This window comes from Podarcis gaigeae, assembly GCF_964106915.1.
Source record: "Podarcis gaigeae genome assembly, chromosome: 9".
NCBI lineage: Eukaryota > Metazoa > Chordata > Lepidosauria > Squamata > Lacertidae > Podarcis > Podarcis gaigeae.
This window is the reverse complement of record NC_139685.1, coordinates 22,820,536-22,833,913: the sequence shown is the minus strand read 5'-3', so window position 1 is coordinate 22,833,913 and position 13,378 is coordinate 22,820,536. Positions and strand designations below refer to the sequence as shown.

The window sequence follows — 13,378 nt, the reverse complement described above, 5'->3', positions numbered from 1 at the left end:
ACACATTTTAAAGGCTAAGCATAGGGATGTTGGGAAGTGAATACGATTTGAAGGGTTCCTTTTTTAATTCAGAAAATGGGTATTCATTGAGAATGGGTATATTTTTTAGGAAATAATTCCACTCTAGAACAATCAACTACTTGTCTAGTTGTCATCTTCTCCACTTAAGACCTTTATACGTTGTCTGTTTATCTTATAAGCTGACATAGTTCTTCATCTTTCATTAAAATTTTACTGGCAGCAGTTTATCCTGATTAGATTACTGCCAAAGTCAATATATCTATGAACCTCAGTTAAACTCGGATGCAAACCTAGCCAAATGAAAATGTATATCCCATGTTTCCAAGTATAGTGGATTTTTTTGTTATTTCTCTCCCTCCCTCCCTCCTCCTTTGTCTTCTGTTTTATGGCTGAGAATGGATTTTGTTTCAGATAGCAATCAAAATTTGATCAGCTGCTCATCAAACATGTCGTAGCCATGCTGCCTTATGATTTGAGATGAATATAAAATTGAAGGTTGAACCAGGGACTGTGAAAAAATATTATCTAGCTTAGGGAGATTTCACTTTTTTAATTTTAGTGGGTATTTCTAAAAGTTAGATGATTTTCCTTACAGCACTGAGTCTTATCCTTTGCCCACACCAAAAGATCTCATAGAACTATAGCTGATGTTACAGTCATTGGAGGAGGAAGGACTAAGGCACTAAAACTTTGTGAAAAGTAAAGCAGAATGTTTCAGTTTTTTCATACCTGAATGCCATCTTTATCACCCACTATTGCATCTATACTAGACCCTCATACCCACAGTTTCTTGGGAATTCTGAGAAATGGAGAAACAAAAAAATCAGCGCTTACAATCAGTGCAATTTTGAAAGGTTCAGTCCACCATCTTGATTCCAAATAGTAGCCCGTATTATCCAAACATAGACAAAAACCTGCTACGTGATCTCAGGAACCATCATGTAAAATTTGTTTACAATATCATGGGATGTCTGAATGCATAGCAAACAGATAAGCAACTTTCTGAAACAAATAGTCAATGTTCACCCTGTATATCCTTCGCCTTCTCTGTTCTTCCTTGTATCAGTTTTTCTGCTTCCTCCCTTTTCCATGTTTCTCTTTCCTCAGTGCATAAGTCAATAAACTTTGTCCCTCGTTATGCCATTGCAGTGTACCGTACTTTCCCCAACTCCTATTCCACATCCTTTAACACAGGCAAATGAAATGTCAAAAACTGAACCAGGCATTATGGAAGAGGAAGGGTAGCAACTCCTGGGGGGGGGGGGTTATGTTAAATTTTAAGGTTTTTCAAATATCTTTTTTATTGCTTTTTCGCTCTGAAGGAATCCTCAATTCTAGCGAGTCTTGCTTCTTCTTCTTTTACTGATCAAAGAGCAGTTGCATTTCCAAATAAATATTCATTTGGAGCTCTTCTTTGGACCTAAATGAGGAAACAGTTTCCCTCCTCCCGTAATTCCCAAGTTAACAGCTTGTGTTGGAACTCTCTGCAGGAAAGGTATCAGAAAGAGCAGGACAAGTTGAAAGAAGAATGGGAAAAGGCACAAAAGGAAGTTGAAGAGGAGGAGCGGAAATACTATGAGGAGGTACGAAGACAGAGACGCAGCTTTGATGTGGCTGTACCTGTATCATGGTGGCTGTAATACAGTGTTTAATTTGTCTTGTCCTTGGGTTGGGTTGTTTTTTTGGTGTGTGTGTGTGTGTTTTGCCAGAATCATGGGGTCCTCAGAAGTCAACTAGTCTTAGCTCCTTGCTTAAAGCAGGATCTGCAATGCAGGATGCAGCTAGATCGTCCCTGGCAGCTGGCTGCCCTTAGCCTCTCCAGTAAAGGAGAGCCCACCATTCCTGAGTGTGGGATGTATTATTACTAGAGCAGTCAAGTACAACATTTTCCTGTTGCCTAGAATGGACACACAGAGGAATGTGGCTCCAGACAGGGAGGACTTCCTGTCATACCTGCTCTGGAGCTTCCTCCCCCTGTGTGTGACCAGGTAGATGGGTGTGACCCTCGCTGACCAGATAAAAGGGTTGGCCACGCAACCATCTCTCTCTTGGACTCTCGCTCTGCTGGCTCTTAGCCAGCACATGGCTCAACCTTCATAAAGGATGGAGACCACAAGCTGAGATGTAGCTCAGACTTCTTTTCACTGTAACTACAAGATAAAGCTTGCCTTCAGATCACTGCTGTGAACTGAATGTGAGTAAAACTTTATTCTTACTTTTAAAGAAGACTGTGTTGTGCTGTTATTATTTTAAGAGGGAAATGAAGGAGAAACTTAACCAGCAACAGGTCAGACTGGACTGCTTAATTAAAGGATTCTAACAAATCATCAACTTGCTCCCGATAAGTTGCAAAGGGAATGTGCTCTGCTGTTCATTCACTAGCGTGAGTGGGGAGGGATAATATCAAAGCACGATATATCCTCTCCTACCTTCCTTGACATTCCCACACTGAGGCAGTCTGTTCCGCCGTTAAACAGCTTTTCCTATTAAGAAGTTTATCCTACAGTTTAGCCGGCACCTACTTCCCTGCAGTTTTCCAGCCATTGGTTCTAGTCCAGCTCTTTAGCTGCTCCTCTCCACCATCTGCTCACCAAACCTTCTTTTTTCCAAGCTAAATATACCAAACTCTTTCAGCGGTTCCTCACGCGAAATGGTTTCTGAACCGCTCATCTTCCTGGTCATCCTCTTCCTAGACATACTTCAGTTGACCAATGTCCTCCTTAAAATGTGACCCCAGAACTGGCCACATAGCTCCACTTGCAGCCTGACCAGCACGGAATAGAGCAGGACTATGACTTCTTATGATCTGGGCACTAGCTTTTTTTAAAAAAGCAGCGTTGTTTATTTCCAAACTGGGTTTGTTGCCAGACTCTCACTATTTCCAGGTGCGTTTCAGTCACATACTGACAGGTTGTTCAGTTAAGAGTTGACTGGGAGGTTTTGCACAATGACCCCACTTCCCCGTAAGATCGGATTTTTTGCAATAAGGAAAGTGCGCTGGGAAGTGTGGGGTTTCAGCACTGTATCATCCAGTCTCCTTGCAAACACATCAGAATGAATCCCCTTACCTTACTTGTAAGCTTCCCAGAGGCATTGGATTGGCTGCTGTTAGAAACAAAATGCTGTACCTTTGCTATCCATGGAAATTTCTCAGCAGCAACAATTTAAAATAAAGAAATAAATGCTGGACTTTGATGGGATCCAGCCAGGGGAGTTACATCCTTTGTTTTTCTGCCCAATTTTATTTTACTACATTTATTATTAAAACACATTATTTTATAAAATGTCCATTTATATCTGACTTCCAGCCTCTTCCCTGTGCCTTTTCCCTGCATTCCGTTTCTCCCCGGGGGAAAATTGGGAAAGGGCACATTTGAGTCTTCTATCGCCTGGTTCCTACTGATGCAGCTGGGTTTTGTTGCCAAACTTTCACCATTTTGTTCTTTCAACATCCTTGCCTCTCCTTTAGGAACGCAAGATCATTGAGGACACTGTGGTACCATTCACAGTCACTTCGAGCTCTGCGGAACCCTTGTCCACGTCTTCCTCTGTGACGGATGGAAATGGGACTGTGGTGAGTTTGCTGGTGAAACGAGGGGGGAAATATGGGGTGGCAAAAAAAGGAGTCAGATCGGGGTGTGTGTGTCATCTCTGCATCATCCAAACTCCGCCAAGCGCAGCAGTTCAGGGATCTGCTTGCAGTGTCTGCTTTGAAAGCAGGAATGAATTAAAATGCCTTGGGATTTAGCCTTCTCTTCGTGAAAAGAATCTTTGGAAGGCTGAGGATGAATGTGCGATGGAAGAATTATATAGCTATGTCTGAAATGAGAAGCTGGCCAAACAAGTTCGGATGTTGAGATAGCTGGACTTTGAGGGCGATTTGGTGGGGCAGTAGTGTGGTATTGTTCAATGGGTGAAATCAAATGAGACTATAACATTACGGCACAACTTGTTGGAGGTGAAGGGATAAAAAGTTTTAAATACATTTTTTTTACCATCTCTGTCAAATCCTGAAAGTTTAACGTACTTTTAAATAATTTCCTCCCCCATTTTTTCTTTGTTAAATAAATAGGCTGTTCTTTTTTTAAAAAAATGAGTGTCTGTATCTCTATTTTTTTTTTTAGAATATGGTGGACGTGAGCTACTCTGAAGAGGAAGATAAGCAAAAGGAAGATAGAACTCGGAAGAATTTATTTTTTGAGCAAGATGGTGTGCCCTTTTCGAAAAGCAAAGAATCTGAACCATGGAAGGAAAATAAGAGGTGTGTAAAAGAAATAACATTTCATGAGGTGTGCCTGCACAGGTGTATATAAGAATGCATGCATAAACCGCTTGAGCCATCTTCCCACTAGGGAAGATACAGAAGTCTTATTTCAGATATGGAAGTTTTATTTTGAATATGACAGAGAAGCCTGCAAACAGGAAGCCTGTGATATGTGTGTTTTCCCAATGTCACTGTCCTATCCTAGGATGCTCTGTGGACAGATAGACACATACATGTTTGCCGTTAGAAATAATAATAATAATAATAATAATAATAATAATAATAATATATTATTTATACCCCATGCATCTGGCTGGGTTTCCCCAGCCACTCTGGGCGGCTCCCGACAGAATGTTAAAAACACAGTACAGCATTAAACATTAAAAACTTCCCTAAACAGGGAAGGGATGCCTTCAGATGCCTTCTAAAAGTCAGATAGTTGCTTATTTCCTTGACACCTGATGGGAGGGCGTTCCACAGGGCAGGCGCCACTACCGAGAAGGCCCTCTGCTTGGTTCCTTGTAACCTCACTTCTCGCAGGGAGGGAACCGACAGAAGGCCCTCGGAGCTGGACCTCAGTGTCCAGGCTGAATGATGAGGATGGAGACACTACTTCAGGTATACTGGACCAAGGCCTTTTAGGGCTTTAAAAGACAGCACCGACACTCTGAATTGTGCTCAGAAATGTAGTTCCAGCCAATGTAGGTCCTTCAGGACCGGTGTTATATGGTCTTGGCTGCCACTCCCAGTCACCAGTCTAGCTGTTGCATTCTGGATTAGTTGTAGTTTCCAAGTCACCTTCAAAGGTAGTCCTACATAGAGTGCATTGCAGTAGTCCAAGCAGGAGATAACTAGAGATAACTACTCTGGCAAGACAGTCTGTGGGCAGGTAGGGTCTCAGCCTGCGTACCAGATGGAGCTGGTAGACAGCTGCCCTGGACACAGAATTGACCTGTGCCTCCATGGACAGCTGTGAGTCCAAAATGACTCCCAGGCTGCACACCTGGTCCTTCAGGGGCACAGTTACCCCATTCAGGACCAGGGAATCCTCCACACCTGCCCGTCCCTTGTCCCCCAAAAACAGTACTTCTGCCTTGTCAGGATTCAACCTGATAACATCACTAGTTGGTTTTCATGTACAAAACAGCTGCCGCCAGGGCTAAGAGCGAACAGATTTTCATATCATCTCAAATGCAATACTTTATCATAGGAAGAGTGTGCTGCCAAAATCAAAGTTGGTCTCCCCAAATGAGTCTCCCCAAATGGGTAGCTGTGGCATCAACAAGCCTAATTTCAAATGCGATTATGAAATCGCTCATATTGTTCCTACCTTTTTATGTTTTACGTTTATCAGCACTGTAAATAAAGAAGAATACATAGGAACCAGTAAACAGAGGGGAAATGAGCAGGACCCACAGATGTCCAGGACAGAACGTCTACAGCCCACTGAGATGACTTTGCCGCTGTGCCAGGGTATGTGAAGTCTTCTAAAATCTCTTTACAAAACAACAACTCTCTCCTAACTACTTGAAACTATGTTTGCAGTGAAAATAAAATCTACTATTCTCCTTTCTGGTATTGCATGTATTGTTAAATTTAGAGGAGATTGAAAGAATTAAAATACAGTGGTGCCCCGCAAGACGAATGCCTCGCAAGACGGAAAACCCGCTAGACGAAAGGGTTTTCCGTTTTGGAAGTGCTTCGCAAAACGAATTTTCTATGAGCTTGCTTCGCAAGACGAAAATGTCTTGCGAGTTCCTGCGGGGTTTCTTTCCTCCACCCCCCTTTTTCCCAAGCCGCTAAGCCGCTTATCAGCTGATCTGCTAAGCCGCTTATCAGCTGATCCGCTAAACCGCTTAACAGCTGATCCGCTAAGCCGCTTAACAGCTGATCCGCTAAGCCGCTTATCAGCTGATCCGCTAAGCCCGCTAAGCCGCTAATAGCGCTAAGCCGCTAATGGGCTTGCTTCGCAAGATGAAAAAACCGCAAGACGAAGAGACTCGCGGAACGGATTCTTTTCGTCTTGCGAGGCACCGCTGTACTATTAGTTGTTTTGTGCAGAATCCAACCTCTTTATACAATGCGGGGTTTAAAAGAAAAAGAAACCACTGCTCAGAAATTATCTTCAGAGAACTTTCAGCATAGCCTTCACAATAAGAGTGCTTCCAGACTCTTGTTGCTATTTCACTTGTGGAATTCAATCACGTACCATGAAATTCAGCTTCCACGTTTAAAGTGAATTTGGTACATAACAAACGTGCTTGCAAAATAAGCCAGACACCTTGTGATAAGGAAAGTGAGGAGAAATGCTCTGGGTGTGTATGTGAATGACAGTTGCTTCAGGGAATGTCCCGTAAACTCCCTGGAAACAAATCGCTCAATAAAGAGGTTTTCTGGAAGTGTAAAAGGCTCAAGAAACGACCCTCTCCATTCTCAACAACCGTAGCAATGTAGCTATGTGTCTTTTTCAAAGCTTTATGATGTCTTTCTTTTGGGTGTGTGTGTATTCAGAAATGTCCCCTGTTAAACAACCCCTTTATTATGCAAGTGTTTGCCTAATTCGAATCTCTCTCTCCAGATGTCACATGGAATCAGCAGTCATTAACTAAACAGAGCCCACGTGTTTCAGACACGAAACAGAAAAACTTTCCGTCGGAACATAATTTAGGTCTGCCGGTCAGTTCCGCAAGAGATGTGAGGAGGTAGGTAACAGAGTTGTCAACACTTAACAACACTAACAGGACGGGCTTAAAGGTTTGTGAGTTTACAATGATAAAGAATCTCAAAGCAAAAGGAAAGGTAGATGGGGGGGGAATGAGAAATGCGGATGAAATTATAATTGGAAGTTAGAAAGTCAGTTGGGTTGGGGGGATGGGGGGATGTAATTGACTCGAAAGTGTCAGAATATAGGTAAGGTAAAGGTAAAGGGACCCCTAACCATTAGGTCCAGTCATGGCCGATTCTGGGGTTGCGGCGCTCATCTTGCTTTACTGGCCGAGAGAGCCGGCATACAGCTTCCGGGTCATTTGGGCAGCATAACTAAGCCGCTTCTGGCGAACCAGAGCAGCGCACGGAAACGCTTTTTACCTTCCCGCTGGAGCGGTTCCTATTTATCTACTTGCACTTTGACGTGCTTTCGAACTGCTAGGTTGGCAGGAGCAGGGACCAAGCAACGGGAGCTCACCCCATCTCGGGGATTCGAACTGCTGACCTTCTGATTGGCAAGTCCTAGGCTCTGTGGTTTAACCCACAGCGCCACCCGCGTCCCATAGGTAATGTAAAGATATGTAAAATCACATGGTGTTTTTTGAAAATGAAAATCCCAATAAATATTATTATAATAATAAAAAGGAGATAGGTAACAGAGGCTTCCTTGACTTAATCGGCATAGTATGAGAGCATACAATCAGCTATGATATCACTTGGACTTGCACTTCCAAAGCTTCACCAGAGTTCCCTCCTGTTTGTTTCTGTTTCAGGGCAGGCTGTCGAGAGAGCTCTGGAGCTGGGCGATCATCATCATCATCACCCTGTTCTCCTACAACTCAAAGCCAGTCACCCAACAGGTACAAAGGGTCAATAAGGATTTTCACAAGCTAATGAGCTGCTTTACAAAGTTATCATTTCAGCTAAAACCTCCTAACTGGTGTTTGAGGCGTGCGAGTGGTGGCATAGATTAAGACGTTCCCAAAAGTATTTTATCACCCTGGAAAATATCTAGGAGCTGCTTCTACAGATAATGGGAGGTTGTTCAAATGCCATGTGGAGTGGAGGCAAAACATAAAGGAGATAGTTGTCTTAGGATGTCAGTTTGCATTTATTAGTGCAAAAAGTATTGATCTGATGTGTAGAGATCTTTCCTATTCTACTTAATTCAGGAGGGTTCTGGAAGCTTCTGGAAATTTCTCTGTGTGGAAGAAACATTCAGAAGGTTCATGATGTTTGGGTTATTCCTTCAGAGAAGCTGAGTACAACTGGCTTAAACTGGTTCTCTTATCTCTTCTGTCATAGTCATGCCAAGCATAAAAGTAAGACCAGAAGGAGCCTGGGTTTCACTTTCTCTTTCTATCTCTTTTTCTTCTGGTGTGGTGTTCTGTACATAGTATGCTTAGTGTTAAGGTTTAGACTTACTATAAGTTATTGTAAGTTTAAGTTACGTCTGCTGCAACTGGATTTCTTATGGACAGTGCCAATCCTGAATGTATTGGATTTGTGACCATTATTCTCATTTGCCTTCAGTAGCAGTAGAGTTCTGCTGGATGAAATGCAATTGCCTCTGGTCTATTTTTTTAGGAATCCTGCAATGAGTTTAAGCTGATACTCTGCTAACTATACATTAGAATCTACTCTGGATCAATACTGTTATGTACTGAAGTTCTCACCCTGGGCCAGCAGGGGGATACTGTAGATGGTTATGCAAATAAGGGATCGAAAGTGACCTTCAGTGATTGGATAGTTTTAGAAAGTTGTTACAGTTACATTGTGCTGGAGCTCTATATAAGCAGGCTGACTGAACCCTTCAGTTCAGTTCTGTTCTGGCCTGTGAATAAATAAGAGCTGTTTGAAGAATCGCTGTGTCATCTGATAGTTCACCCAAAACTTAACAAATACTGAGTAGAATTTCAATGGCACAGGATCCTATCAAACCACCACAAATATGGAGCACATCTACATCGTGCTTGCCTTAGAAGAATAACTCAAGCTGTAGCTATGATGGTTGTAGTCCTGTGGGTGCCTCAGCCAGAAACAGTTCCTTCCTGTGTGATCCAGTTGACAGAGAACCGAAATGAACTGCGGTGCAGTATGCTCATTGTCCATTGGGCTACTCTGGTGAAGATGTCTCTCTCTTCTATGAGATGCACTACCCTTGCTAACCACAGGTAGCCACTGTCCATAATGTCTGCTTAGCACAGTGTTTCTCAAAATGTAGGACAGGAGCCCCACCTTTGGGGTGTGAGAGATCCTCAGTGGCTGGATACCCTGCTTGGCCATGAATGGTTTGAGCACTCGCTAGGTAGGTCCTCAACGCTTTGGCTAGCTGGAGGACAAACCAGCCTATTCAGGGCAGCGGCAGGTTTCCTCTCGTACCAAACATCAGCTTTGTGAGTGAGAGGATTTTCACGGGGGCCACGGCATGGGAGGAAATGTTTGAATCTGGTTTTATCGTTTCTTTCTTTTAGGTCTGTCAGTGGAAAGAAACTCTGCTCTAGCTGCGGACAGCCTCTCGGGAAAGGCGCAGCCATGATTATCGAAACACTCGGTCTTTATTTCCATATCCAGTGCTTCAGGGTAGGATTCCTCAGTAACGTATTCTCCCTAAAGGATGGCCTGCCTGTTGTCTTTTGCATGGCAGTTCCCTTCAGCACAGTTGGGAGGTTTAGTGCAACTTGCCTTGCAGGTGCTTATACCCTCTGTTTCTTTCTGGTGATGGACGCTCCACCATCCCGAGCCGTCTATGTGGCAAGCTACTCCAGACAACGCAGCCACTAGAAATCCTTCTGCTTTGATGTCAGGCATCAGGGAATCCGATCCCTCCCACAGTGGCAGCCAAGAAGCAGATAAACAATAAAAGTTCTTACCAAGCAATTTATTCAATAATTCACAGAGAGCGGCAACGGAAGGCAGTCTCCCTAAGATAATGGTGTTGCTCTGAGTAAAGTCCCGCCCCCTCCGTCTCTCCTATTCTACATCACCCCTATGTCAGCTAATCTGAGCTTTTTGCCTCTGAGCTCTCTGTTCTAATACCCCCAATGCACTCCTGGTCCTGGGCAAGGGGATGGTCAGGAATGCTTTCCAGAGACACTGAGTCTGTCAGCTGTCTCTCCCCTGGTGCTTCTTATTCTTCCTGCTGTTCCTCTCCCAATATTTCCCAGCTTCTCCCCTCTGCAGCCTCTGAACTGTGCCCTTCTGCAAACCACTATACTAAATCTATACTGTCCTCCTGTTCTCAGGAAGGTTCAGGAGAAAGGGCGGGGGCGGTCTCTACCGTTCCTCCTCAGTCCATCCCCTGGCACTTGGAGACAATGTGAAGATGTAGCGAGGAACTATGGAAATGTTTTTTTTCTTTTTAACCCAAACAAAGATGCACACCCAGATGGCATATCCATACCACTGACTTAAGCTATCATTTAATTTCTTGGGAATTCTGGGAACAGTAATCATGGGATAGGGAGTAAGGGAAGGGATATGTCAGAGTGAAAACTCTCACCAAAGTACAGATCCCAGGATTCTTGGTGGATGGGCACCATGACAATTAACCTGGTATAAAGCAACATAGCTTGGGTATTATTATTTTTATTATTATTATTATTATTATTATTATTATTCCCTGTCCATCTGGCTGGGTTTCCCCAGCCACTCTGGGCAGCCTACAGCATATCCCTAGATATCCCGATGAATGTATTATTTAACTTTAATTATATCCACTCTTTATCAATAAATAGTGTGGAATCTGCAAGGGACAACTTGGAGATGCAGCAAGCGGGACAGACGTCCGGATTAGAAGTGGTCTTCTCAACTGCAATGATTGTTACATCAGATCCAGAAGTAAGTACCGGGGACTGGTCTCAACGTGATATTTACTGTGTGTGTGTGTGTGTGGCTTTTTTCAACACCACCTACTACATTGGCCTTGCAAATATGCCCAGGGCCTATGCCACCCCACAAAAAAAAAATAAAAAAAATTACTACCTCAATTGCCAACACATACCGGTTGAGATAAATCATTTGCGCCTCAGTTGCCTGAAAGATATGTGCAAACAAACAAAAGTGCCCTGAGGCACTTTACACCACCCTCTTGTGCACACTAACTCGGAAGTAAGTCGCACTGTGGTTAGTGGATTTACTTCACGGCAAGGGTGCCTCAAGGCCTTCCATGATTCCCTTTAGAGAAAATGCAAGTCTCCCCCTGAGATCAGTGGGACTTAAAAGTGCCTAATTATGGCGTGATCCAACCCTACCTCACATTTTACTAAAACTGATCAGATGTAGGCAATTTGGACTCCTCACAGGTGAATGGGCAAGTGGTTATTTACAGGTATGTCCAACATATAATCTTGTAATGATTTAATTTCTTGTTGAAACTGTATACTTTTCTTATTCATTCATTCACTCATTCGTTCCATTTATATCCCACCTTTCTTTCTCCTTGCCTCCTGCCCCAGACCCCCATTTTATTCCACAGCGATCCAATGAGGTAGATTCAGGTAGGTAGCTGTGTTGGTCTGACGCAGTCGAAATAAATAAAAAAACTGCCCAGTAGCACCTTGGAGACCACCCAAGTTTGTTCTGGATATAAGCTTTCATGTGCATGCACACATGAAGAAATGTACATGCACACGAAAGCTTATATCCAGAACAAAACACGTCAAAGTGCAAGTAGATAAATAGGTACCGCTCCAGCGGGAAGATAAACGACGTTTCCATGCGCTGCTCTGGTTCGCCAGAAGCGGCTTAGTCATGCTGGCCACATGACCCGGAAGCTGTACGCCGGCTCCCTCAGCCAATAAAGCGAGATGAGCGCCACAACCCCAGAGTCGTCCGCAACTGGACCTAGCGGTCAGGGTTCCCTTTACCCCTTTACCTTTAAGGTGCTATTGGACTGTTTTTTATTTATTTCCAGTTAGGTCAGTTAGGCTGAGAGAATATGATGGGCTCAAGTTCACTCGGTGAATCTCACCCTGGGTCCCCAGCCACTCTGGGCTGCTCCCAACAGAACGTTAAAAACACGATAAAACATCAAACATTAACAACTTCCGTAAACAGGGCTGCTTTCAGATGTCTTCTAAAAGTCAGGTAGTTGTTTATTTGTTTATTTCCTTGACATCTGATGGGAGGCATTCCACAGTGTGGGTGCCATTACTGAGAAGGCCCTGTGCCTGGTTCCCTGTAACTTTGCTTCTCGCAGTGAGGGAACCGCCAGAAGGCCCTCAGTGCTGGACCTCAGTGTCCGGGCAGAACGATGGGGGTGGAGACACTCCTTCAGATGCTTTGAGTAAAGAAAGGAACCACAACAGATGTACCTCTCCTTTTTCCTGGGAAGAAAAAGTGTGTTGTTATAAAGAGAATGAGAAGAAAAAAACTAAATCTAAGCTGCTGCTTTTTGCGCTGAGAAACACTTCCACATCCTGAAAGGTAGAGGGCACTGTTGTATAGTTTCACAGTCAATTTGCACCAGGGAGTCACACGTTTTTGGCAGGAACTGTTGTAAATATGAAATGAACATTGGATAAATTATCATTTAGATGTGTGGCTTTAATTATTTCAATCCCACATTCTCCTTTGACTTTGAATCTAACTGCTATAGCCTGTTCTGCGAAAGGGTTGGACAGAAAGTAGACGCCGATTTGACGGAAAACCACATTCCCGTTTCCAGTTGCTGACTACTGCTGAGATTTTTGCAATGCTAAGGAAACGCTAGTGTGCTCACATAGTGGGGAGCTGGGGGGAGCCATGGAGAGGTGGGAGAAGGGTGTGCATCGTGCCTCTCAATCCTGGTTGAGTAACTGCATATAAAGCACATCGCTTTTCCCAAAGAATTCTGGGAACTGTGGTTCCCAGCATCCCTCAATTCCAGCATCTCCTTTAAATGTACACAACCATATAAGCCCCGGAGGTGCACTGCACCCTCTCTTCAGCTGTTTAAGATTGGAAATACAGAAGGAAGGAGGTCATAGGATGCTTGTACACAAAAAATACATTGCAGTTGCCATTAATTTGATTCTGAATTGATTTTAGAATGCTGTGTTACTTTTATTGTTGTTAGCCGCTCTGAGCCCAGCTTCAGCTGGGGAGGGCAGGATATAAATAAAATTTTATTGTTTATTATTTTCATTTTTTATTTTTTAAATTTTATTAATTTTCACAAAATTATAAACAAAACAAACAAATAAACAAACAAACAAACTTAGATCATAGCCTTATTAAAATTACATTTATTAACATTGTTAAGTGACTTCCTCGCTTCCCCTTGGTTGAATTTCCATGCATATCCTTTTAACGGTTTTCCAAATCAAGGTTCTTATGAAATTTAACTTAAACATTAACATCCTTATACCTTTTCATTTTAAAATTAAACATATTAATTCATCACTT

General features: G+C 43.2%; 1 protein-coding gene across 18 annotated transcripts in view; it reads left to right on the top strand.

The window, feature by feature from the left end:
* Positions 1–13,378, top strand: part of LIMCH1 (LIM and calponin homology domains 1) — a 219,256-nt gene that overhangs the window by 199,553 nt on the left and 6,325 nt on the right. For 9 of the 18 annotated variants that reach the window (XM_083754800.1, XM_083754794.1, XM_083754796.1 and 6 more), the window contains 8 exons: positions 1,512–1,604; positions 3,491–3,595; positions 4,146–4,282; positions 5,640–5,758; positions 6,864–6,987; positions 7,765–7,851; positions 9,466–9,574; positions 10,729–10,831. In XM_083754800.1, the coding sequence (XP_083610926.1) occupies positions 1,512–1,604; positions 3,491–3,595; positions 4,146–4,282; positions 5,640–5,758; positions 6,864–6,987; positions 7,765–7,851; positions 9,466–9,574; positions 10,729–10,831 (877 nt within the window). Of the gene's footprint in view, positions 1–1,511; positions 1,605–3,490; positions 3,596–4,145; positions 4,283–5,639; positions 5,759–6,863; positions 6,988–7,764; positions 7,861–9,465; positions 9,575–10,728; positions 10,832–13,378 lie in introns of all 18 variants that reach the window. The other 9 variants (XM_083754801.1, XM_083754799.1, XM_083754807.1 and 6 more) reach the window with 2 other exon arrangements.